Source organism: Bradysia coprophila, assembly GCF_014529535.1.
Source record: "Bradysia coprophila strain Holo2 chromosome X unlocalized genomic scaffold, BU_Bcop_v1 contig_20, whole genome shotgun sequence".
NCBI lineage: Eukaryota > Metazoa > Arthropoda > Insecta > Diptera > Sciaridae > Bradysia > Bradysia coprophila.
The window spans coordinates 493,033-515,413 of record NW_023503307.1 but is presented as its reverse complement, the minus strand read 5'-3'; the positions used below and the strand labels follow the sequence as shown (position 1 = coordinate 515,413).

General features: G+C 37.9%; 3 protein-coding genes and 1 long non-coding RNA gene across 9 annotated transcripts; 3 read left to right on the top strand and 1 right to left on the bottom strand.

Moving 5' to 3' along the window:
- The first annotated feature begins 367 nt into the window (after nucleotides 1–367).
- LOC119068726 (ER degradation-enhancing alpha-mannosidase-like protein 2) lies at nucleotides 368–3,065 on the top strand. The gene is made up of 6 exons (XM_037172420.1): nucleotides 368–573; nucleotides 657–767; nucleotides 854–1,039; nucleotides 1,101–1,259; nucleotides 1,328–2,000; nucleotides 2,068–3,065. The coding sequence occupies exons 1-6, from the start codon at nucleotides 437–439 to the stop codon at nucleotides 3,022–3,024; spliced, it is 2,223 nt and encodes a 740-aa protein (XP_037028315.1). The 5' UTR covers nucleotides 368–436; the 3' UTR covers nucleotides 3,025–3,065.
- Nucleotides 3,066–3,567: 502 nt separating this feature from the next.
- LOC119068725 lies at nucleotides 3,568–21,900 on the bottom strand. The gene is made up of 4 exons (XR_005086213.1): nucleotides 21,890–21,900; nucleotides 17,263–17,269; nucleotides 16,540–16,544; nucleotides 3,568–3,785 (listed from the first exon to the last, which is right to left on the bottom strand). It is a non-coding gene; the product is annotated as an uncharacterized LOC119068725 (long non-coding RNA).
- Nucleotides 4,805–9,798, top strand: LOC119068721 (protein ovarian tumor locus-like). 2 transcript variants are annotated; one of them, XM_037172414.1, is made up of 12 exons: nucleotides 4,805–5,061; nucleotides 5,359–5,660; nucleotides 5,726–5,984; nucleotides 6,060–6,245; nucleotides 6,320–6,511; nucleotides 6,695–6,828; nucleotides 7,019–7,736; nucleotides 7,794–7,916; nucleotides 7,976–8,226; nucleotides 8,282–8,639; nucleotides 8,702–8,859; nucleotides 9,080–9,431. In XM_037172414.1, the coding sequence occupies exons 2-12, from the start codon at nucleotides 5,439–5,441 to the stop codon at nucleotides 9,251–9,253; spliced, it is 2,775 nt and encodes a 924-aa protein (XP_037028309.1). In that variant the 5' UTR covers nucleotides 4,805–5,061; nucleotides 5,359–5,438; the 3' UTR covers nucleotides 9,254–9,431. The 2 variants fall into 2 exon arrangements, with proteins under 2 accessions (XP_037028309.1, XP_037028308.1); XM_037172413.1 differs by having other exon boundaries at nucleotides 4,828–5,061; nucleotides 6,320–6,520; nucleotides 9,080–9,798.
- LOC119068724 (regucalcin) lies at nucleotides 13,862–20,175 on the top strand. 5 transcript variants are annotated; one of them, XM_037172417.1, is made up of 5 exons: nucleotides 13,862–14,001; nucleotides 18,570–18,738; nucleotides 19,019–19,450; nucleotides 19,508–19,646; nucleotides 19,893–20,175. In XM_037172417.1, exons 2-5 carry the CDS (start codon nucleotides 18,570–18,572, stop codon nucleotides 20,092–20,094), a joined length of 942 nt encoding a protein of 313 aa, XP_037028312.1. In that variant the 5' UTR covers nucleotides 13,862–14,001; the 3' UTR covers nucleotides 20,095–20,175. The 5 variants fall into 5 exon arrangements, with proteins under 5 accessions (XP_037028312.1, XP_037028314.1, XP_037028313.1 ...); XM_037172419.1 differs by lacking the exon at nucleotides 13,862–14,001 and adding an exon at nucleotides 15,832–15,948; XM_037172418.1 differs by lacking the exon at nucleotides 13,862–14,001 and adding an exon at nucleotides 15,849–15,995.
- Nucleotides 21,901–22,381: the final 481 nt, after the last annotated feature.

The window sequence follows — 22,381 nt, the reverse complement described above, 5'->3', positions numbered from 1 at the left end:
GTTAAGACAACTCAGAGTTGATTACGAAGGCGGTGACACACAATTGCGTCAACGGCTGCGAAGTTTGTATGTAAAGTGGAACTTAACAAAAACAAAATTCTGAATTTTCGAGAAAACTATTTTCTTCAAGTTGATTTCTCACACTGTTTGTTTACAAAATTTGGTGTCACCCGCCTTCGTGGTTGTCTTAACCTGTTCTTTCAGAACTTTGGATTGATCAACAAATATCAAATTTAATTCGAAATTTTGCCGCTTTAAGTGAAGAGGCAGCACTTCTAACGCACAGGTTACCAAAGTGTAAAAACATACTGAAGCTAATGGTATGTTAGACCACACCACACTCATGCACCACAAACACAAAGTCACTCACACATCATCATTGGAATGACAGCACACGTCAGAAGCGGATGAAGCACCGCAAATCAAAATAGAAAATATGTCAACAACAAAAACATTGCGGGACAGCAATCTACTGACATTTTTTAAATGTATCCTGTACGTTGTCCTGTTGGTTTGCATCCATGCAGTGAACGGTATTCGCGAATATTCGAAACAAGATGTGCTACTGTTAAGGTCTTTATGAACTTTCCGTTAATCCGATACAGAACCGTAATTGAATTAAGCCAACGAATTCTCTTTTTTTGTTTACTTCACAGGGAGGAAGTGAGAGAAATGTTTTCCCATGCTTATGATGGATATCTAAAATATGCAATTAAATTCGATGAACTTAGACCGCTGTCGTGTGATGGCGTCGATACATGGGGAAGGTGAGTGTCGATTCAATAAGAAAGAAACAAAAGTCCGGCCAGATCCCACGAGAGATCCAAGAAAATGAAACACATTGTCGTTGCAGCTATTCGTTGACACTAATCGACGCGTTAGATACGTTAGCAGTAATGGGAAATAATACGGAATTTGTGAGAGTTACAAAGCTGCTAACGGAGAAGATCAACTTTGACTCGGACATCAACGTTTCGGTATTTGAAACAAATATTCGCATTGTTGGTGGACTGTTATCAGCTCATTTGATGTCGCATAGGTAGTACAATCACAAGCGAAAAACCGGTCGACTGTTTTTATTACATTTCCGTAACGTTTAGAGCTGGCGCGGACCTGGAACCTGGATGGCCGTGTAATGGGCCGCTGTTACGAATGGCAGAGGATGTAGCAAAACGGTTACTACCAGCATTCGATTCAAAAACAGGAATGCCTTACGGAACGGTAAACCTAAAATCGGGTGTACCACCCGGCGAGACGAGGTAATTTACATTTTGCAGTTGAGCCTCCAACGTTTCATCGTCTCAACAATTCTTTTGCTCATTTTTAGTGTAACTTGTACGGCCGGTGTTGGAACGTTTATTGTGGAATTTGGTGCATTGAGTCGATTGACCGGTGATCCAATTTATGAAGAAATTGCCTTAAACGCACTGCACACACTGTACCACCATAAATCGCCCATCGGACTCTATGGAAATCATATCGACGTACAGACCGGCAGATGGACGGCTCAAGATGCCGGAATCGGAGCAGGAGTTGACTCATACTATGAGTACTTGGTGAAGGGGGCATTAATGCTGAATCGTCCTGAATTGATGGAAATTTTCAATGAAGGAAAGATTGCAATCGACAAGTACCTGAAACGAGATGACTGGCATGTTTGGGTGGGAATGAACAAAGGGCAAGTAACGTTGCCAGTATTCCAGTCATTGGAAGCGTACTGGCCGGGCTTATTAAGTATGACCGGCGATATAGCTTCGGCAATGAAAACGTTACACAACTACCATACCGTTTGGAAGCAATACGGTTTTCTACCCGAATTCTATAACATTCCGAATGCTGAGGCTGGTGCAAATCGAGAAAATTATCCGCTGCGACCTGAATTGATCGAATCTGTGATGTATTTGTACCGAGCGACAAAAGATCCGTATTTGTTGGAGGTCGGTGAAGATATCCTACGTAGCATTCAACATAGCGCAAAGACTCCATGTGGATACGCTACGGTAATTGATTATGTTCATTGTTTCTCATTGTGAATGCTACAGCCTCATTTCTCTATTCAAATTGTAGATCAAAAACGTTCGAGACCACCGCAAAGAAGATCGGATGGAATCGTTCTTTTTGGCAGAGACCACTAAGTATTTGTATCTGTTGTTCGACCCCGATAATTTCCTGAACAACGACGGTCAAACTGGAACTATAATCGAAACGCCGAATGGTGAATGTATCATTGATGCCGGTGGTTTCATTTTTAACACCGAAGCTCATCCGATCGATCCGGCGGCTTTACGTTGCTGCTACGATATGCCACGGCAAGATATTCTTGCCGATTATGATCCGGCAAAGTATCTGGGCGATATTTTTGAGATCGTTAACTTTGACGAAGATAAGCGAGAAAAAGCAAGATCGGAAATCGAGAACATTACCGTAAACATCCATACGCATATCGATCCGGAACAAACGAGAAAAAATATTGTCGCCGAAATAATGAAAGTGATGAAGGACAATAAGTATAATCGAGATCACGGTCTGAAGAACGACATCACCGAACTGACCACATCATCCAATTTGGACGACAGTATTATTCTTCCCATTAATCGGCAAGTGGATGATGAAGCAAAAAGTGCAGAAAATCATGAAGATGACACGAAAACCAGCAACGACAGTCAAGTAGTGAATACATCCGCGGCTGAATCTTCCGAACGTACCGATTTTCTAACGTATGGCGAAGACAGTGGGAAAAACATCGAGGACATGAAAAATTTCAATTCTACTCAACTAAAGTCCTTCTTCAATCAGGACAAGGTAACCGACGATCAGGTAACAAACAATTCCGTGCTGAGTGAATTCGTCCAGTCCGTACTGAAGTCCACGTTGCCAATGAAACCGAAGTTCAATCCGCAAAATTTGTTGGAAAAAGTTCGCGAAAAAGGATCGTTTGAAAATGTGACTCAAAATTGGAATTTGTTAACGTGTAAAGCTCAGCCCTACTTGAGCCGAATAACAGTAATGGGAGAATTTTACTAGGCAAAATTAAAAATCAAAATAAATTTGTTTCGTTTACCAAATTCAATTCGTTTTTTATTTTTCCTAATGATACAACCAACGGGACACCTACGCAATCCTGTTCGTTGATGGAAAAGTGAATTTTACAATGTTAGAATGGAATAAAACATCACGGACACGTTAGTTCTTTAAAAGGGTCTTTCACATTCACACTACATCTACATTGGTTTTAGCTGGTGACTGGTGTCAACGGGAGCAAATGGCGTTTGTAACAAACTTTCGTGTTACCGCACATCTGATTCGGTTATGACATTGACATTGACACAATTTTCTACCTTGGAAAGAGCTTGCTTGGATATTATTAGTCAGCTCGGAGCCCTGAACAAGGTTCCACAAAAATTTTAGATTTTCATCCGTACCGTCGGTGACAGTGGTGCATAGCCCATCCTGTCTACAGAGGGAGTGGTGGAAAACTGGTTATGGTTGCAATCGGTAGTGCCTGAAATTCTAATAACAATCGTACAAAAAAAATTTACCGTTAGTGCAAGGGAAGCCAGGAGAGACACGCTAAATTTAAAAAAACGTGATTTTCAAACAGTCATACAGGCGTGGATACTTGAGGCATGAAGCTAATAAATAGTTCTCTCAGTAAAGCAACATCTCCTCTACCAATGACCAAAAAATTATTTTTGGAGACAGTCTACGCAGAGGCCGACAGTAGCTCAAAGTTTTCCCTCATATTTGGTAAAATTTGCGAGTTTCAGAGGCACCTGAAACCCGCTCTTTCAAATTTTTTGGTCGTAGAAGGACACATTTCACTTAGTCACGCAACATGTCGGCACTGTTGACATGAGTCATTGCAAGTGTGGTGTCAATGGACAGCTGAGACTTCCAGCATTTCAGAATTACCCATTTTAATAACAAAAAATTTGAAAGAGTGGGTTTCAGGTGCCTCTGAAACTCGCAAATTTTACCAAATATGAGGGGAAAACTTTGAGCTACTGTCGGCCTCTACGTAGACTGTCCCCAAAAATCTTTTTTTTTGTAATTGGTAAAAAAGATGTTGCTCTACTGCAATAACTATCTATTAGCTTCATCCCTCAAGTATCCACGCCTGTATGACTGTTTGAAAATCACGTTTTTTAAACTTTAGCGTGTCTCTGCCGGCTTCCCTTGCACTAATGGTGAACAATTTTTATACAATTTTTATTAGAATTTCAGGCACGACCGATTGCAACCATAACCAGTTTTGTACCACTCTCTCTGTCGACAGGATAGGCTATGCACCACTGTCACCGACGGTACGGATGAAAATGAAAAATTTTTGTGGAACCTTGTTCAGGGCTCCGAGCTGACTAATAATATCCAAAAATATCAAAAGTGCATCGAAATAATCAGTTAAAATTCATTCAACCGCACCGTGGCCGTAAAGTCATTTTAGGCACGTAAAGAGTATGAGTTGATGTTTCATTTTCTGTAACGAAAGGATGAGAAAATCGAAATAAAACCAGTATCCCGACTGGCCACTAAAATCAAAAATCGATTAGAAGTCAACACTTGTACTCTCGCGACTATCCAAAAAAAGCTTTCTCTTAAATAACGTGCACTAACTGCGTTGTGGTGTAGATCGTGTGAATGTAACTTAACATTCAATCGACTGCGTTTTCAACGTTTTGAAACTGTTTTTCAAATAAAATCATCCACCAATGAAGTTCTAGACAGTAGAACAAGAAAACATTCAATTGTCATTAAGACAAAGCGGCACCAACAACTTTACTCCATTTTCTATTTCAGTCTAAATAATATTGTTCCAAACGGAAAAACGAATTCACTTGAATTACTCTGACACTCATTACAACAACAGGAATTAGATCAACTACTCCGTTGCAGGTTCTTTCATAAATGCAAGAAATGTCTCAGTTCAACATTTGAATTTGTCAGTTGTGTGTTCAATTTAATTAAACGTTAAATGTTGTTTCGAAAAATTTTCGGCTGAAAATCTAAATCAGAGCAATTGCGCTTTACCGTCGAACGTAATACGAGAAATAATAAAATCAGGTGAGAAAAGACACGTGCTATTTACAATGGCGGAACGATCAATTAAATTACGACAAAGTATAAATCTACAAATTGCTGGGATGTGATGTGAGGCATTTATACTTGTTTGCGAATTTTCGATGTGAGAACTAGTGTCTACCGAATTTATTTTGTATTTTGTTCCCCCGTTTTTCGAATCTTCGTCCGTGCAGCTAATTCGTGCTTCATAACCTAACAAAACAAAAGTTTTTTTCGCTCTACGAAATTCGGTGACTGATCTTTGATTTCCTTTGTTTTTCCAACTGCTACATCCGGAAGACATCAAAATATTGCCATTGAACTGTAGCTTAGCATATTGCGTAACACATCAACGTGAGCGAATTTGGTTTCAATTCATCATGAAAGACCGGTATTTCACAACGGGCAGTATAGAGGCGCCAGATCCATTTGACAAGCATTTGGACCAAATCGGTTTCTATCGAAAGCATACCGCTCGGGATGCAACTTCTCTGTTTCGCGTCATTTCTGAACAAATGTATGGCGCTCAAATCCATCATCTGGACATCAGAGATTTTTGTGTTCGATACATGGCCATGTATCCAAGTATCTACGAAAAGGTGGTAAGGTCACAACATTTTACGTTGTCTGTGTCGTTGATTTTGATATGCTCAATCGGACATTACAGGTAGTCGGTACCACTTTAACCTTCGAAGAGTATTTGGCGAAATTGGCGAAACCTAGGACTTTCGGCACACTTACGGAACTTACGGCGTTGGCGTACCGTTTCAAAAGAAATGTGTTCCTGTTGGAAGGTGGCACTATGGGCGATTGGTTCGTTTACGAAAAGGAATTCGAAGATACGTTTCTAGTGTTTTATGCCCCTCCCAAACACTTTGACACAGTTTTTCAGAAATCGTACATCGAATCCGTTGCATTTAGTCAGTGTAAGTTCATATTTTGTAAGTGAGCACACTTGACACGACGTTGCCTAATGTATCCTTTTATTCTCATTTTTCCAGCTCTTACGTATGAGATTCTGTATAGTCACGTGTTCAAATTGCCCGATGTTGTGTATGCCGTTGAGCGAATGCTCCATGATCCACCTGAAGGTACTCACATCAGCCAGATTGAAGTGTCGCCGTTCGATGAGTCGCAGGAGAGTTTGACGCTATCAGATGGAAGACATTTTATATTGGATCATGCAGGTAAATCGATGGTTGCAGCGGTGCCAACTTCTTCACTTGGAAATTATTTTTGAATTGGAACCTTTGTTTTCCAGACGAAACGGAATGCATTTTGAAGAACTATTTGTTCTGCCACTTCCACAACAAACGATTCGAGAAAATGGTTGAGTTGGAGGAATTCTTGCTTCCACAGCCAGCCGGGGATTCGTGGACCTTTTCGGATCACATTTATGCTTCATCGTTACCGCGCAGAAATGTCTCTTGTGTGCGTCAGTTGCTCGACGAAAGTGAGTACCGTGCTGGTTTCCCTTATTTGAAAACTTTGGTAGACGGGAAATTGGTCAATTTCTGGTTGTGATAATCTGAAAAGTGGAAATTTTACCTCCTTTGAGCAGCTATAAGTCCTTAAAATGATCGGATGGAAAAAGTGATTTCTCACATTGTTAAACATAAAAATTATCTTCTTTCAGACATAAAACCTTTTTCATATAAGGTTGCTAAAGCGTTGGACACTCACATCTATCGGAACATTGAATTTGACGTCTGGGGAGATGCACGTAGGAGTGCACGTTTTAAACAATGGTCGCAGGGCGATTCGTTGCAGGTAAAATGCTTTTTAAGGTTTTTTTTCGCCGTCCATTGCTGGTAAATCACATGAATTGAAGAATGGTTGTTTTCCTCTGCACTGCTTTCCTACGATACAAATTCTTGAAGATCCCAATTTTTCAAGAAATTTTATCGAATCTCAAGCATTTTCCGTTTCATAACAGCGATCTTATGCTAAAACTTTCTAGGTCGGCGTCAAATGTATTATCGACAACATCGATCCAAATCATAAATCGTCTTATTGTCACATCCAAGAGATGCGTCCGCAAAAGAATTCATGTGTTGTGTACGTTGAAACATTGGGAGATTATCGGCTAGTTCCGATATCAGCAATCCAAACCATTCCATCTGTTACGTGGATGGTACCGACGAATCCTCAGCATCGCTATCGCACCGATAAGAAGAGAAAGCGAAACAGCAACAACGGACGTTCGAATGAACTCTGTAAGCTCAGCTACAAATGCTCGAAAATTGAGGACGACGAAGCCTATCTGGACATTCGTTATTTCACCAAACCAATGCACATTCCGGATCAGTATCATGAGTACATTACGCAACCACAGTATGCATCGAACCGTTGGTCGAAGAATGACGAAAATGCCGGAGGAAATAATCAGCCGAATAAAAATGCTCCGGCGAAAAAGTCGAATCAAAATCCTGGTGGCGGGGAAAAGTCGATGAAACCGGATAATAATAAGACTTCCACAGCTAAACGTCCCAATCCGACCGCTGATCCTAAGACCACAGGTAAAACCGGAGCCGAATTGGCGAATGTTGAATTTGAGCCGCGCGTACATTATGGAAATCCGACCAATATGCCTTACGTGGAAAGATCGAATGCGGCGGTTGTCTTTTCACATATGGACAATGTAGAGATGGACGTTGGATCTATGGCTCAAGGCTATGGTGAGTGTTTGAGCTAACGTTCTCAATTGGCTGGTTTAATGAACATTTGCGTTTTAGGCGGCCACGGCCACTTCGTCCCTTTGCAGTCAATGATCAAAAATAAGGAATTACTACGGTCAGTGTATCCACCAAATTTGAATGCTCAGCCAAGCGTGTTTCCAGATGGTAGCGATCTAAGAGGTAAGTTTTGTCCATAGAATCCAAAATCAAGCTCACGAATTTGTTTCCCCGTTTTAAAGGAGTGGATTATGGGACGCTTCGATTCTTTTATAATTTGGGTCATGAATACATGCGTTACATGCACTACCGCTTTCCTCGCAAAGCCGTTTCCGCAATGTTTCAGGGGATAATAAATGACGCATTTCCGGCACGCCAAAATCGATACTCTGGAGGCTATTACGATAACTTCCAAGACATGGGCGAACTGGCGAATGACTTTAGTAGATCTATTTCATTCGCAGGAAGAGATCAACAACAGCAGCAACATACCGTACGTGTATTTGCGTTTTGTCTTATCGTTTTGTCATATAAAACCTTATCTGTAGAATAAGCCGAATGAAGGCCAGAATCAATACCGTCGAATGTTCAATCCCAACGCGGTGAATGCACACAAAAAGACGAACAACCGGAACTATCGCACAGACTTTAATAAAGGCAAACGTCAATTTGGCGATTCAGATGCATCAAAAACTAATCAACAGAAGGCACCGGACAACTACAACCAAGCAACAACAGATTACCCGGATGCAGTACCTACTGCTGACCCGAATGTCAGAACATCCGAATACGATCCATCATTACCGACGATGATGCCGGCACCGCAGCCCATTTATACGGATGGTGGTGATCCTGGAATGTACGGTGTACCACTCGTGTACGGAATGTATCCGCAAGTTAATGACAGTACGAAACACGAACTGCATTGTGTTCAGTTGAAACAATTTCACGAAATTAAATGTTCGCAGATTTTGCTTCGTATCCGGTTCCAGTACCAGGCGGAATGATGTACGCTGAACCGTTGAATGTCGATAGCGATCTGACACAAACGTATCCATACTATAATCCACATGGTGGCTTCTATTACCAAAGTCAAATGCCGCCGTTACAAATCGGACAACATCAGGTAAACAAACAAAAAAAATTATTTTAACCGATCTTTGTATTGTGACGTCGCCATATATGGAAATTGGTGTGTTACACTGGACACTACCAATAGTATTTCTATCGGTCGGTAGTTCCCTGATTTCATTTAAAGCTTGGGTATCATAATTGGGATATAATGTCAAACGGCTAACTGGTAACATTGTGTGTGGTTAACTATGGTGGATATGTTTTTTCCGCAGGGTTCTTGGTATCCACCTTCAATCGTACCGATTCATTCAACCATGCCGATGCCTATTCAGGCGTCCGGATCGACAGTGTCGGCTGCACCAATGCCATCGACGCCAACATATGGGAATTACATTGTATCCGAACCAGAACTGCCGTCAACACCATACACACCGAACGAACAGTAACTGAAGCTTGTCCGAATGTCGTTGGGATTGGTTTCTGTTTCAAAAGTAGCAATCAAAAATGGATGACCAATATACGCAATAATTCCAATACTTAGACTAACATATAAAATAATGCAGCGACATTGTATGGCGCTTGCTATGAAATTCATAATTTAACTTATCGTTCGAGTTACTTTTACTTATTGGGAAGAAACAAACAAAAATATTGAAATTCTTCAAAATGACAAAATGTGCCGAGAATGTCGCGTGAAGTTTGTTATCTCTGCGCAGTCTGTTAACAATTTCTGCAATCTTTCATTTTTGGAAAGAGTATTTTCTTTGTTGAAGCTTAATTTTCCTTCCTCTAATTTTTCTTTGATTAATTATTATCCGGTTCACTACCCTTATCTACTTATTACGGTCAAATTTAATGTTTTTTTTATTTCTCTTAAAAAATCAATTTAGCTGAATCAGAATTTTAGGTTAAGTTGTTTTTTTTTTCACATTTATTATTACAAATTAAAAAAGAGACTAGCTGGTCGCTAGATTTATTGAAGTTCGTTAAATGTTTGCGTTTTATTTCCACCTACCTGATTTTCTCACTCCAGTGTGATGTGTGACCTTATTAATTGACTTAAAACCAGGTTAAGGCACTTTATATCGCAATGTGAACATTTTGCAATAGTAAACGCCTTAACCTGGCCTTAAGAGTGATATCGCCAAAACTTGAACCAATTTCAAAACAACGGCTCAGCGATTCGGGCAAGCTATAGCTCGTTTGAATCGTCATTCAATTCTGAGAAATAGGGATCTTTTACTTTTTCTGTTAGTTTCCCATTTTCGGAGTGAACACGTGAAAGTAATAGCATGTCAATGGGTCGTGAAAACAGTTTTTCGGTGATAGCTCGAGATAGAAATCTTTCTAAAATGTGAAATGTTGTAGGAATATAGGCCTCTAGCAGACCTTCAAAACGAGTATAATCATCGGTAAGGACAGCTACCCGTTCTGGACTTATGACTCAAAATATGGTGAATGTTTGGACAGTGCTGCTGGCTTGCAACAAAACTTTTCCGCGGAACTGACTATAGGGTGTTGTAGCTGGACTTACCCTCTTTCGTTCCTCGTATAATACACCCCAGAAAAATTGTGTTGCAAGCCACAAAGTTAGTCGAAGTAAAATGTCGCTCCAATAGACCCATATTTTTCAGTGTTTTCAACTTGTTTTTGGTGTTCAAACAGGCTGGAGCGATAGGAATGAAATAAACTAAATCAAAATTACATGTTCAGCTCGAAATTGTGCTGAACCGTGCGATCATTGTCCTTGAAAATGTTGCTTTCCTCCTACTTCGTAGTAGGTGGAAAACATCATTTATTTGACTTCATAAAAATATCAGGAACTCAATTGCTTTCACCGAATATGGGCTTTTTGTAAAGCAGAGATGCGCATCGTTCATTTACAGTCAATAAATGGTCACCCAAGATTTAATTTGTACTTCACAAGAGGTCACGACCGTTCCCAGCTATAGAAAATGTGTCAAAAATCCAGTTTTTTTCACAAAAACAATTGTTTTAAGAATACATAGCTTAAGACCTTAACTAAAAGCAGTTAAAATCTCCACAGAAAAAATATTTTTGTAAAAAAACTCGATTTTTCATACATTTTCCATAGCTGGGAACGGTCGTGACCTCTTGTGAAGTACAAATTACATCTTGGGTGACCATTTATTGACTGCAAATGAACGATGCGCATCTCTGCTTTACAATAAGCCCATATTCGGTGAAAGCAATTGAGTTCCTGATATTTTTATGAAGTCAAATAAATGATGTTTTCCACCTACTACGAAGTAGGAGGAAAGCAACATTTTCAAGGACAATGATCGCACGGTTCAGCACAATTTCGAGCTGAACATGTAATTTTGATTTAGTTTATTTCATTCCTATCGCTCCAGCCTGTTTGAACACCAAAAACAAGTTGAAAACACTGAAAAATATGGGTCTATTGGAGCGACATTTTACTTCGACTAACTTTGTGGCTTGCAACACAATTTTTCTGGGGTGTATTATACGTGGAACGAAAGAGGGTAAGTCCAGCTGCAACACCCTATAGTCAGTTCCGCGGAAAAGTTCTGTTGCAAGCCAGCAGCACTGTCCAAACATTCACCATATTTTGGGTCATAAGTCCAGAACGGGTGGCTGTCCTTACCGATGATTATACTCGTTTTGAAGGTCTGCTAGAGGCCTATATTCCTACAACATTTCACATTTTAGAAAGATTTCTATCTCGAGCTATCACCGAAAAACTGTTTTCACGACCCATTGACATGCTATTACTTTCACGTGTTCACTCCGAAAATGGGAAACTAACAGAAAAAGTAAAAGATCCCTATTTCTCAGAATTGAAAGACGATTCAAACGAGCTATAGCTTGCCCGGATCGCCGAACCATGGTATTCATTTTCACCAAAATTGGTTCAAGTTTTGGCGATATCACTCTTAAGGCTGAATTAGCGAATTTATTTCAATGAATTTTTGTTTCATTACGAGCTCGACCTTTGAAGTGTCGTGTTAGCGATAGAGATCTGTTTGAAAATGTAGCACTGGCTGAACAACTTTTTATCGAATATCTTCTGCGATAAGCGATAAATTTCTTTCAAATATTAGGTGACTTTAGTACTAGGCCAGACACACAAGACAACAAATAGATCCAACCTGGTTGTATCATCACTAGTGGCTGATTAAAGAAAAATACTTCTGCGACCACTACCGCCTAAGCTTAAAGGTATAAGAACTCGCTGTTGTGGGTTTACTATGAAGGGACCACACCACGGGCATGACACTATTCACGCTATTCTTCATTTTTTAAATGCTGCTATTCATAGAGTGTCCCGTGGACCACAATCGCTAGTTACTAAAATCGAAAAAATCTCCATTGCCAGAAGATCCGATAAATTTATTACCAAGAGTAAATTTCTACAAGGGTACGCAATACCTGAAACTTTTTAGGCCGGTTGCCGATCGCTTTGACGATAACATTGGATCGTCAAATCAACATCGAATGTTCGAACAAAAAATTAGTTATTTACCATTCCCGATGCGATGATTTTTTTCTTTTTTGTCCCAATACGCGTTCTGGCGTATTTCAACACTCCTTCGTTTCTGTACCTGAAGCTTGCTAAATTCTAATAAAACTACGTTACGATGAGACTTTGTTTAGTTTTTTAATGGAACCAATTATAATTTTTCTTTCTCTGTAAAAAAACTCATACAAACGCACTGACAGTGCTATGCTCATACTCACAAGGTTCTGAAAGAACGTTCTTTCAGAACCTTTCATACTCATACCACAAAAGTGCTCAAACGTAATTTTGAGAAAAAAGTTCCGTATGAACTGTAAAAATGCCTATTGTATGGAGGAAGTTAGTATAGTCAGCCAAAACCTGCTTGGGTTGACAAAGGCGCTAAGTAAGCAACGCACTTCAAGCAAAGGTGCTATTAATGACAGCTGTCAAATAGAGTACTTTTTGTATGATAACAGCTGCCAAATGGAGTACTTTTTGTATGAAATTTTATCACCACTCTTTTTACAATAAAATTTTGTATTGAGCACTGTCAAGTTTCAGTACCCTATTTAGAGTACCACTTTTGCTTGAAGTGCGTTGGAGTAAGTAATTTAAGAAATTTACTCGGACTCGACATAAATTTAATCTTTGTTGTTCCCGCAAATGAAGCATGATATAGAAACAAATATCACAGTAGTCTCGTTTATATTGGGTGCAATACAAATTTTTACTTTACTAGTGAGGGTGTATTCCTTTTCCCTCATTACGGAAAAGTCTTTTCCCGCTCATAAAGTAAAACACCGTACTATACTCGCAAAATAATTTTATAACTACACGATCAACGGGCTGTAGCCCTCGGATTCCTTTACTCATATGGATACGAGATATCAAATTCACTGGTATAGTAATGTACTATTTTAAGACATTAGAACCAAGGCTGTATACTTTGGGGAGGTCACGCAGAAACACACCTTTTCCATACAAACCAATTCACCAAAATTGAATTTGTATGCCGTTGTGAATTTTTTGTATGAAACATGGTGTGTAACCCGCGTATCTGCATCTGCGTGACCTCCCCAAAGTATACAGCCTAAATTAGAACGACCTACCTTAATGACGTTTTACGTTTAGATGTGACAAATTAGGTTATTTTAGGCCAGAACAAAGCACCTAGCAGGGTAATAGAAAAAAATAGAGTAGTACGTTAATCGAAGTATGCGAATATTTCCATACCTTTTTTTCTCTTAATGTCATTGCAAAATTACCATTAAGGCTGCTAATGGTATTATTGGTATCAAAATACTACTCTATTTGACGTGTAAAAACCTCTATTACCCTGCTAGGTGCTTTGGCCGGAAGTTTACTCTCGCTTTAGCTAATTACCTCTGGATGTAAAAAAATTCCAACAAAACGAGACTTTGTTCATTGGTCATAAAACTGTAGATAAAAAATAATCGTCTCTTGTCTCAAGAAACCAAACTTTTTTGTTTAAATTTTCTCCGTTCGTACGATAAGCAACAAATCCCCATTGCTCCGACATTTTTTTTGAAAACTGATAACATGGTGTAAGACAAGAGCTGGTGTATTTATGAAAAGGTCACCGAAGATCAAACATGAAATTATATAAATTCAACGAAAAATTCTGTTTCGGCTTCTTTAGTTAAATATTTGTTGTTTCCACTTTTGGATTTCAGTTCTAAACGAAAAGAGGTAACGTGTAGTTTCAGTTTTCTGGTTAATTAAGTATTTATCAAAAATCGACCGGCACTTTGCCAGGTCTTGACTGTGGTTTTGAGAAATTTTGGTTAAGAAGGAAATTTAAAATTTTGTGTTAACTTAATAGAGACGGCTAGTCATCTTGCTACCGATGACGACGGTTCTTATAAACGATGAGCTCTGACTAGTGTTCTCTTATATCGGCTAGTGATACCCTAACGCAAATGAAGTTCAAGATTCGATGATTTTGTTGTGATACACACTAGAGGTTTCTGAAGGACTAACTTTCAGTAATGTTGGATGGTGGCTAGTTTGTTTGAAGCTTCGCTCAGAATAGTAAGCTGGCAATTATAGGCCATTTATTTCAAATTGACTATGTATCTAGGAGATACTTCCTATCACTTACTCTCATTTTTTTAATTTAAATTTACGATTTTTGTGCGAAACAAAGGTCAAGAATCTTTTTCAGTTATTTTCTCTCTCTGAATCGAGGTTCTTTTCCATTTACTAACGCAAGCAAAGTTTTCTTCGTATCTTTCTCTAGTAAGATAGTGTTGAGCTTGACATTGAATAAGGTCATGAAATCAGTATTTTTACACGCAACACGATTGTGTTACACGTGATCACTAAAAAATCACAGCTACTCCATTCAAATATTGTAATAAAACCGTTGATTTGGTGAAATTAAACTTTTGTGAGAACTAATTTGAGAATACAATAAATAGTGACTGGAAGGAACGTATACAGTGTTAACGGGAAGAATTTTGGAAAATGTTTATTTTGATCGGGTTTGAGGCCGTGGTTTGAGGGCAATGTCAAAATGAGCGAATTTTCTTTTGTTCAATGTTTGGAGTTGACATCGAACCTCAATCACTCTTGCCGTTAACACTGTATGCACTTTCGAAATTTGAATCAATCATAAAATTCTCGCTACTCCCGGGAAAACTTTACTTACTTACTGGTCATGAACGTAGTTCTCGTAAAAAGCTTGCTGAGTATCATTTGTTGCCGACAACGATGTCGGACGACAAAAAAATCAATGAGCTCCAGCTGAGGTCGTCTTATATAGCAAAATACGTGTTGAAATAAATGAAGTAATAGATCCGAATTCAATATGTAGAAAATGCTTGCATCGAATGAAGTAATTATTGATTCGATAACTCTATATTTTTGATGTGTGCTTGCCGGCATGCCGTCTGTGAAAGGTTAATCAACATAAATATTTATCAGCAAAATTTTGAATATAATTTCGTTTCGATGATAACACACATAACCTTTCACTAAGTATAACTAGATCTAGATCCCTATGTCACTCATAATTTATTCTTAATCCTCTTCTCTTCTTGACTTGAACATTCAAAGTTCAACGCACTTGATTTTAAAATGATCTTTATTGACGACAGAAAAACTTGACGAAAATCCTCTGTAAGATTCGATTAATGAGTATAAGTAAATGTAACGAAGAATTTCAATCAAGTTTTGTTAATGAAGATCATTTTCAAATTGGTCGAGAGATACATTCAATATTCTACGATTATATGATACTCAATCGAACAAAGATTAACACTTGCTAATCCAGACACATCAGGCCGCAAAAATATTATGAAAAGTGAACGATGAGTAGCAGCTCTACTTCTACCAGTACAAAAGACATATATTGTTGATTGTATTATTCTGCACTGCATGGATAGTATTTATATTCCAGTAGCCAATTTCATTGTATGAGTCCACTTGCAGATCACTTGACTTTTTCTCAATGTGTGTATAAGTGAGACGATTTCTACACTGCCAGTATTGACTTTGTGTATTATACACATCGTCGTCTTACCGGCTAAATCGACTATACACTGTTCTTTCCAAATAATTATAAAAAAATTGAAACCATTTGAGTGAACGGTTTCAATTTAGCATTTATGCTAAAAGTGCTATAGCTGAGAAAAGGTGAATTATGTAAATGTTGAAGGAGAGTAAAAAAATATCAATCAAATGTAAGCATTAAACTCGTTTCGATTTAGCGTATAAACGTATAGTAGGTGTTTTTGTGCATAAATAAATGTTTGACTTTTATTTCATTTGATTCCATTATTGGAATTATGGTAAATGGTTTGTCTTGAAAAATTATGCGACGAAATATAAAAAGTAAAAGTAAAAATATTTTCATTTGATTAATATTTTAAAGTGATGGTTTCTTGGTGTGTTAATTAAATATTTTTTTACATAAAATCGAGCCGCTTATAAAGATCGATTCATATTTGATTTGATGGTCAAGATACAGCTGAGAGCTAAATCAGTTGGATGGACATTAGCTTTTGTTGGGTGGCTCCTGTACAATATATAACTAAATTCAGTTTTAATCTTTGCGTTGAGTAGTTATCCGTGGATTATAAATTATTTGTGCTAATCGTAAAATAATCGAAATGATTAAACTATTTGTGTTATTGTCGTGTACTATTGTAATGGAAGTTGTGAGTATACTAACTGCACACTATTCTTTGTATAGTTAAGATGAACGAATAGAAAATTTCCATTTACTATTACTATTGTGGTTTAGTGTATAGCCTCTGTTTATTCTCTGCTCTGATAATTATTTGTGTTTGTGCTATGTCAATGTCAATGGATCAATTAGTATGACCGTCACAAGCGATAAATTAGATCTATTTAAAACGCAGTTTTGCAACAACAATTACAAAAGTTGGACAACATTATAAAAATATTGGAAGAAGAAAAAAAAACGGAAAAATTGAAGACTGTCGCCTATATATCTAAACCTCCTGTGTATATATGTTGTCAAGTTCATGTTTATAGAACCTTATAGAACCTGTTAGTCATCTGCTATCTATCGACAATGACGACTTTGCAATGAGCTCTGTTTACTGTTCTCTTGTATATGTATGGAGAATATTGAAGTGATAGATTTTGTACAAAACACACGGAGACTATTTAAGAGGCGAAACGTTTTCTGAAGAAGTTTAATTATGTAAATTATATTGCTTAACAGATGTAATTGACACCGCCATACGTTTGGCTTTTATGGAGGTTTAAGTTATTTTAAATTGTTGGTTGACTGAAGGTTGAAATAGGAGAATGAAGTGTTGTAATAGTATGTTGTGTTACAAGTATTGCTCCGCTCGTAAGGAAAACTTGGGTCTAGTGCTGAAAAAATCAACATTACAATACTTGTAACACATCATGCTTTGTGCCAACCGAGAATTGAAATAGACAAGAGCACAAAAAATCATAATTCTCATTGTAAACAATCACTCTTCAAATTTGATCGATCACATTGCTTTGCATTTTCTCAAACGAATGCTATAACAACTCATACAAATTCCATATTAACACTGCTTTGAGTGTTGTAATATCACATCAAACGGGTGCTGAAATAAGTCACTTTACAACACTGAAATGAGTGCTGAAAAGAGTCGTATATCAATTCTCGGAGGCACAAAGAACTATATCATTGTTTTCCAAGTTTTTTTTTGGAAATCGTCTCCATTTTCCTATACCTTTAACATGGCGGGTCATACTTCGCCAGACCCCCTAAGGCAAAGAATTTCCATTTTCATGCTTGTTAGCTTGTCATCATCTGTTAGCAATAACTAATGCAGTATTAAACGACATGCTCTTATAAAACAAAAACCATGTCTAAAAAACGAAGTAAAAGATTTGAAATTAAAATATTAGATAATAGTACATTACTATACCAGTGAAGACTATACCAGTCACGATGAGTAAAAGTACTCATCTGGATACGAGATATCAAATTATTTCACGTGTAAAGTATGGCGTTTTACTTTACGAGCGAGGGAAAGGGTCTTCACTAGTGAGGGAAAGGCCACATTACCTCACTAGTAAAGTAAACATATTAACTTAGATCGAATGAAGTAATAGATCCAATATACTTGATATACTTGGTGTGTCTGTGAAATGATTGTTTGTACAATGCGTCATTTACTATAGGAAAAGTCTCAATCTATTACAATTGCAATTATCTTTACTCATTCCACTCGAATTACCAATGTTAAACCTTTTACGTGTAATTTCCGAAAAGTTACTGCTCACTAAAAACTGCATCTCCTCTTGAAGATAGTTAGGTCATTATCTAACTAAATAGTAGACTCCACTTTACAATTACCGACGTATTACAATTCAGTACATTTTGCCCTATGTTCATGACAGTTCCTGATAAATCTAAATCGCAATTCCGCGGCTGACTTATTTTAATGATACCTTATCAACTGAATTTTTTTATCGAGAAGCCCCTGCAATTTGATTTTATTATCGAAAAAAGCAGATTACAGCGCACAATCGCAATTAGACAAAAAGTAACTGCACACACGCTAATCTTTTATTTATTTTTGCACTTTATTGTTTACAAACAAGACAATCCCATCATGTTATTACCTTATCTTAACTGCGGTAATAACCATAGCATTTATATGTATTCTTCTTCAGTATCGAATGAATATTTCGCTCTCCGGCTGTTCGGGCAGCAATCAATGAAAATCGCTCCGTCAATATAAACAAATAAAAAATAATTTAATTTTGTCTTTGATTGAAAGATGGCTTCATACCAAGTGGAAGTAGTACCATCGCCCCTGTCAGTACTCGGTGAAGGGCCACACTGGGATATTGAGACCCAAAGTTTGTACTATATCGACATTTACGGCAACAAGGCTTCAATCAATCGATATGATTACGCGGAAAACAAGACTTATGGAGCGACCGTAGGTAAAGCATTTTGAATTTTAAACAACTTGAAAAAATATGCAAATGTGGCGCTCCTTCGTTGTACTTTGATTTAAATACAGCAATTTCGGCCGTCATTCTATTAAATTTCTTGAGTTTGTCTTGGATGAATGACCACCAAAATGTTTGTTTATTTCTGAGTGCAACAAATTTCTGAAAATATCATTTCATTGCTACTGTCCAATGAAATTATAAATGACCCAGGCACTGGTGCCTTTACCCAAGAATATACTAACATCGAATTTCTATTTCTAAATAATAGATGGCGAACCAGTCATCGGTTTCATCATACCAGTTGAGGGAAGCAAAAACGAATTTGCCATCGGCATTGGTCGTCGTGTTGGCATTATTAGCTGGGATGGAAAATCACCGAAAGCGAAACTACTTCGTATCGCTTTGGAAGTGGAAAAGGGCGAACGGTATAAAACCAATCGTTTCAATGATGCAAAGGCTGATCCAACCGGTCGATTTTACGGCGGTACCATGCGTTTGGAGGAATGCGGCGATATTTTCGACGCTGCTGAGGGAAGTTTCTATAAATACGCAAAGGATGAAGAGTTGAGTGTTCTCCGAACCAACATTGGCGTTTCAAACGGATTGGCATGGAATGCTGCAAAGGGGAAATTCTATTACATTGACACGTGCACATCGGATGTCAAGGAATTCGATTATGATTCCAAGACTGGCAATATTTGTAAGTAAACTCGGCATCGATGTCTAGACTAAGAGAACTAATAATTGTGGCTTCCAGCAAACGAAAAAGTCTTGATTGACTTCAGAGATAATGGCGAAAGACCATCTTTCGGACCCGATGGTATGACTATCGATGCTGAGGGCAATCTATATGTTTGTACGTGGGGTGGATCGAGAATATTAAAAATTGATCCAAAGTAAGTGTCTAATCGTAAACTCTTCAGAAACGGTCAGTAATGTGTTATCGACAACAACAACAAAAATAATCTATAAGCTCAGCCTAGTAAAACATGTAGTAAAAATGAAGAAGTGAAAGATTTGACAGCTAATACTAGACGGTGCGATAAACAGAATTAACAGATTTTTGATCGTTGTATGGAGATAAGCGCTTGCGTCAAACGTTTGACGAAAACGAATTAATTTTTCATTGTCGCCCATTTCAGTAGCGGAAAAATTGTCCTTGAAATCAAATTTCCATCCGAACAAATTACGTCGGCAGCGTTTGGTGGACCCAATTTGGACATTCTTTATGTTACGTCAGCGGCAACCGAACGTTCTGGACCTCAACCACCACCAGCTGGCTCACTATTCAAAGTTACTGGATTGGGCGTGAAAGGACTACCGATGAGCAAAGTCAGACTCTAAACAAAAATTGTTCAAAACAATAAAGATTGTTTGTGTGTTTGTTTGGTAATAAAAAGTGCAGCCACTACAACGTTCCTAATACTTTAAATGTCCAACAGTTTTTCTAGGGTCGTATCTTTTGTTAAACTAGTGTAGAATGTAGATTTTTCTTACCTAGTAGCCTCTGATTGTAATTACAAGAATCAAAAGAAAAAATCAAGTCCTGCTTAGCACATTTCTCATATCCTAAGAATTTCATGACATGTTTCCTTGAAAGCTGTTGACCAGACGCATATTATACCGGTGGCCGAAAATCTCGGGGTACCACCATAAAAATTAATACTTGTTTTTAGCAAATTTTTGAAAATTCTAGTTTATTTCATATAAATCTCAAATGATTTCTGCAAACTTGTTTCCCTGTAGAAACGAACGCTATAATTCCACAATTGCACCAAATGACCCGAAATTAAATTTTAGAAGATTTTTGGTTCATTCTGCTTCGAAGTAAGGTAAAATCATCTCGACCCAGACGTTGCCAAAATTACATTTTTTTATATAAAAACTGAAGGTCGGTGTCATTCGAAAGCAATCAGGTTAGTTGGTGAGTGAAGTAGATTTTGACTCGTCGATGTTATTTCGAAAAGTTTTATAACCATTTAATGACTACCGAGAAATAGCACTTTTATAGACATATCTCCCCAAATTTGGGCTACCAACCTCATATTGGACTTAAACCGCAGAATCCGGAGAATGGATGATGATTCACTTAAAAGGGCAGATTTCGCCAATAACGTTCTGTTGCGTTACATTTAAAGACTGAAAACTCTAGTTTCAAGAAAAAATCGTAGTTTCAGGCATTAGACTGGTCCTTTCTCTATTGCCTCAAAGTGTTAAAAATTTGATCTGAGGTAACTGGTCATACAAAACTATTGTAATTGGCGGAGGTCTGCATTTTCAAACCCATATTCTACGGCGATCTCCGCTATCAAAATTTTTTTCTTCGCCAATAACGGCTTTGTTCCATAGTTTTTCACGCTCTATCATCTCCAGCAAGTTTTATTCGTTCACCATAGAAACTCAGGCGTCCGCTGATAGACGCGCGTCGGTAAAACGATAAATTAGAATCGACTTCTGTTCACAAAATATTAACAAACTGTGAAAAATTCACAGTTCGTGCTCAAAATAGTTCACAACCGTACTCAAACTGTGTATCATTTGTTCACATGTTCTTGGTTTCTGTGCACATTTTGAGTTGTGTACACATAATGTGAACACTCTGTACGCCTGACTTTTTCCGTGTACAGAATGTGAACACTCTGTACACCGGAATTTGTTTTATAAACAGAATGTGAACACTCTGTGCTCTGGAATTTTAGTGGACAGAATCTTCATTTTTTGGCCAGGTGGACGATTTTACAGATTTTGAAAATTTACCATCAGCGAAACCGCTGAGTTATGTGGGAGGACATCCAAAACATTCGGCGATGGAAAGAGACTCTGTACGCCTGACTTTTTCCGTGTACAGAATGTGAACACTCTGTACACCGGAATTTGTTTTATAAACAGAATGTGAACACTCTGTGCTCTGGAATTTTAGTGGACAGAATCTTCATTTTTTGGCCAGGTGGACGATTTTACAGATTTTGAAAATTTACCATCAGCGAAACCGCTGAGTTATGTGGGAGGACATCCAAAACATTCGGCGATGGAAAGAGACGGAAAAACTGTGGAACAAATCCGTTATTGGCGGAGAAAAAATTTTGATAGCGGAGAATTGCCGAGGCTCTAAATTTCCAATTCAAATAAATATGCAAACTTGTAAATAAACAAAACATAAAATCCTTAAAATGATTTATGCTTCCAAGGGATTTCGTCGCGCCACGTCATTCACAATAATTGACAAAATGACACATTTTGTATAAGGAAAATGTCACTTTGTGGGTTATTGTGAATGAGGAAGTGACTATAAAGATCTCACTTTATTCAAAAACTTTCTAAAATCTTAACAGGGTGACCCTAAAATCTTAAAAAAATCCATTTTTATTTGCTTTTCTTGCAGTACAGTGAAATGAGTGTTTTATCCATTTAGTATCAAAACTATATGTTTTCCTATAGCAATATGGATAATGTAGCTGACCGACCAGTAACGTTAATATGATTGTTTAGTCACAATTCACAATGTTAATCCCCGAAGGAATTATATTTCTTCAATTACTAGCTGGATTTGAAAATATAATTCCTAAAAATTACTACCTGGAAGTAGTCCTCTGCGGCCTTACATTTTTCTCTTGTGGCACACCCTGAATCC

What these genes read in the sequence shown, in the direction of transcription:
- LOC119068726 (XM_037172420.1), top strand. Translation starts at nt 437, where the DNA reads ATGTCAACAACAAAAACATTGCGGGACAGCAATCTACTGACATTTTTT. An exon ending in GGCGTCGATACATGGGGAAG is followed by an intron (nt 768 to 853) that starts GTGAGTGTCGAT and finishes TTGTCGTTGCAG; the next exon opens with CTATTCGTTGACACTAATCG. An exon ending in GCTCATTTGATGTCGCATAG is followed by an intron (nt 1,040 to 1,100) that starts GTAGTACAATCA and finishes CGTAACGTTTAG; the next exon opens with AGCTGGCGCGGACCTGGAAC.
- LOC119068721 (XM_037172413.1), top strand. Translation starts at nt 5,439, where the DNA reads ATGAAAGACCGGTATTTCACAACGGGCAGTATAGAGGCGCCAGATCCA. An exon ending in ATCCGTTGCATTTAGTCAGT is followed by an intron (nt 5,985 to 6,059) that starts GTAAGTTCATAT and finishes TCATTTTTCCAG; the next exon opens with CTCTTACGTATGAGATTCTG. An exon ending in TACAAATCGGACAACATCAG is followed by an intron (nt 8,860 to 9,079) that starts GTAAACAAACAA and finishes TTTTTTCCGCAG; the next exon opens with GGTTCTTGGTATCCACCTTC.
- LOC119068724 (XM_037172416.1), top strand. Translation starts at nt 16,425, where the DNA reads ATGATTAAACTATTTGTGTTATTGTCGTGTACTATTGTAATGGAAGTT. An exon ending in TTCCAAGACTGGCAATATTT is followed by an intron (nt 19,451 to 19,507) that starts GTAAGTAAACTC and finishes TGTGGCTTCCAG; the next exon opens with CAAACGAAAAAGTCTTGATT. An exon ending in ATATTAAAAATTGATCCAAA is followed by an intron (nt 19,647 to 19,892) that starts GTAAGTGTCTAA and finishes CGCCCATTTCAG; the next exon opens with TAGCGGAAAAATTGTCCTTG.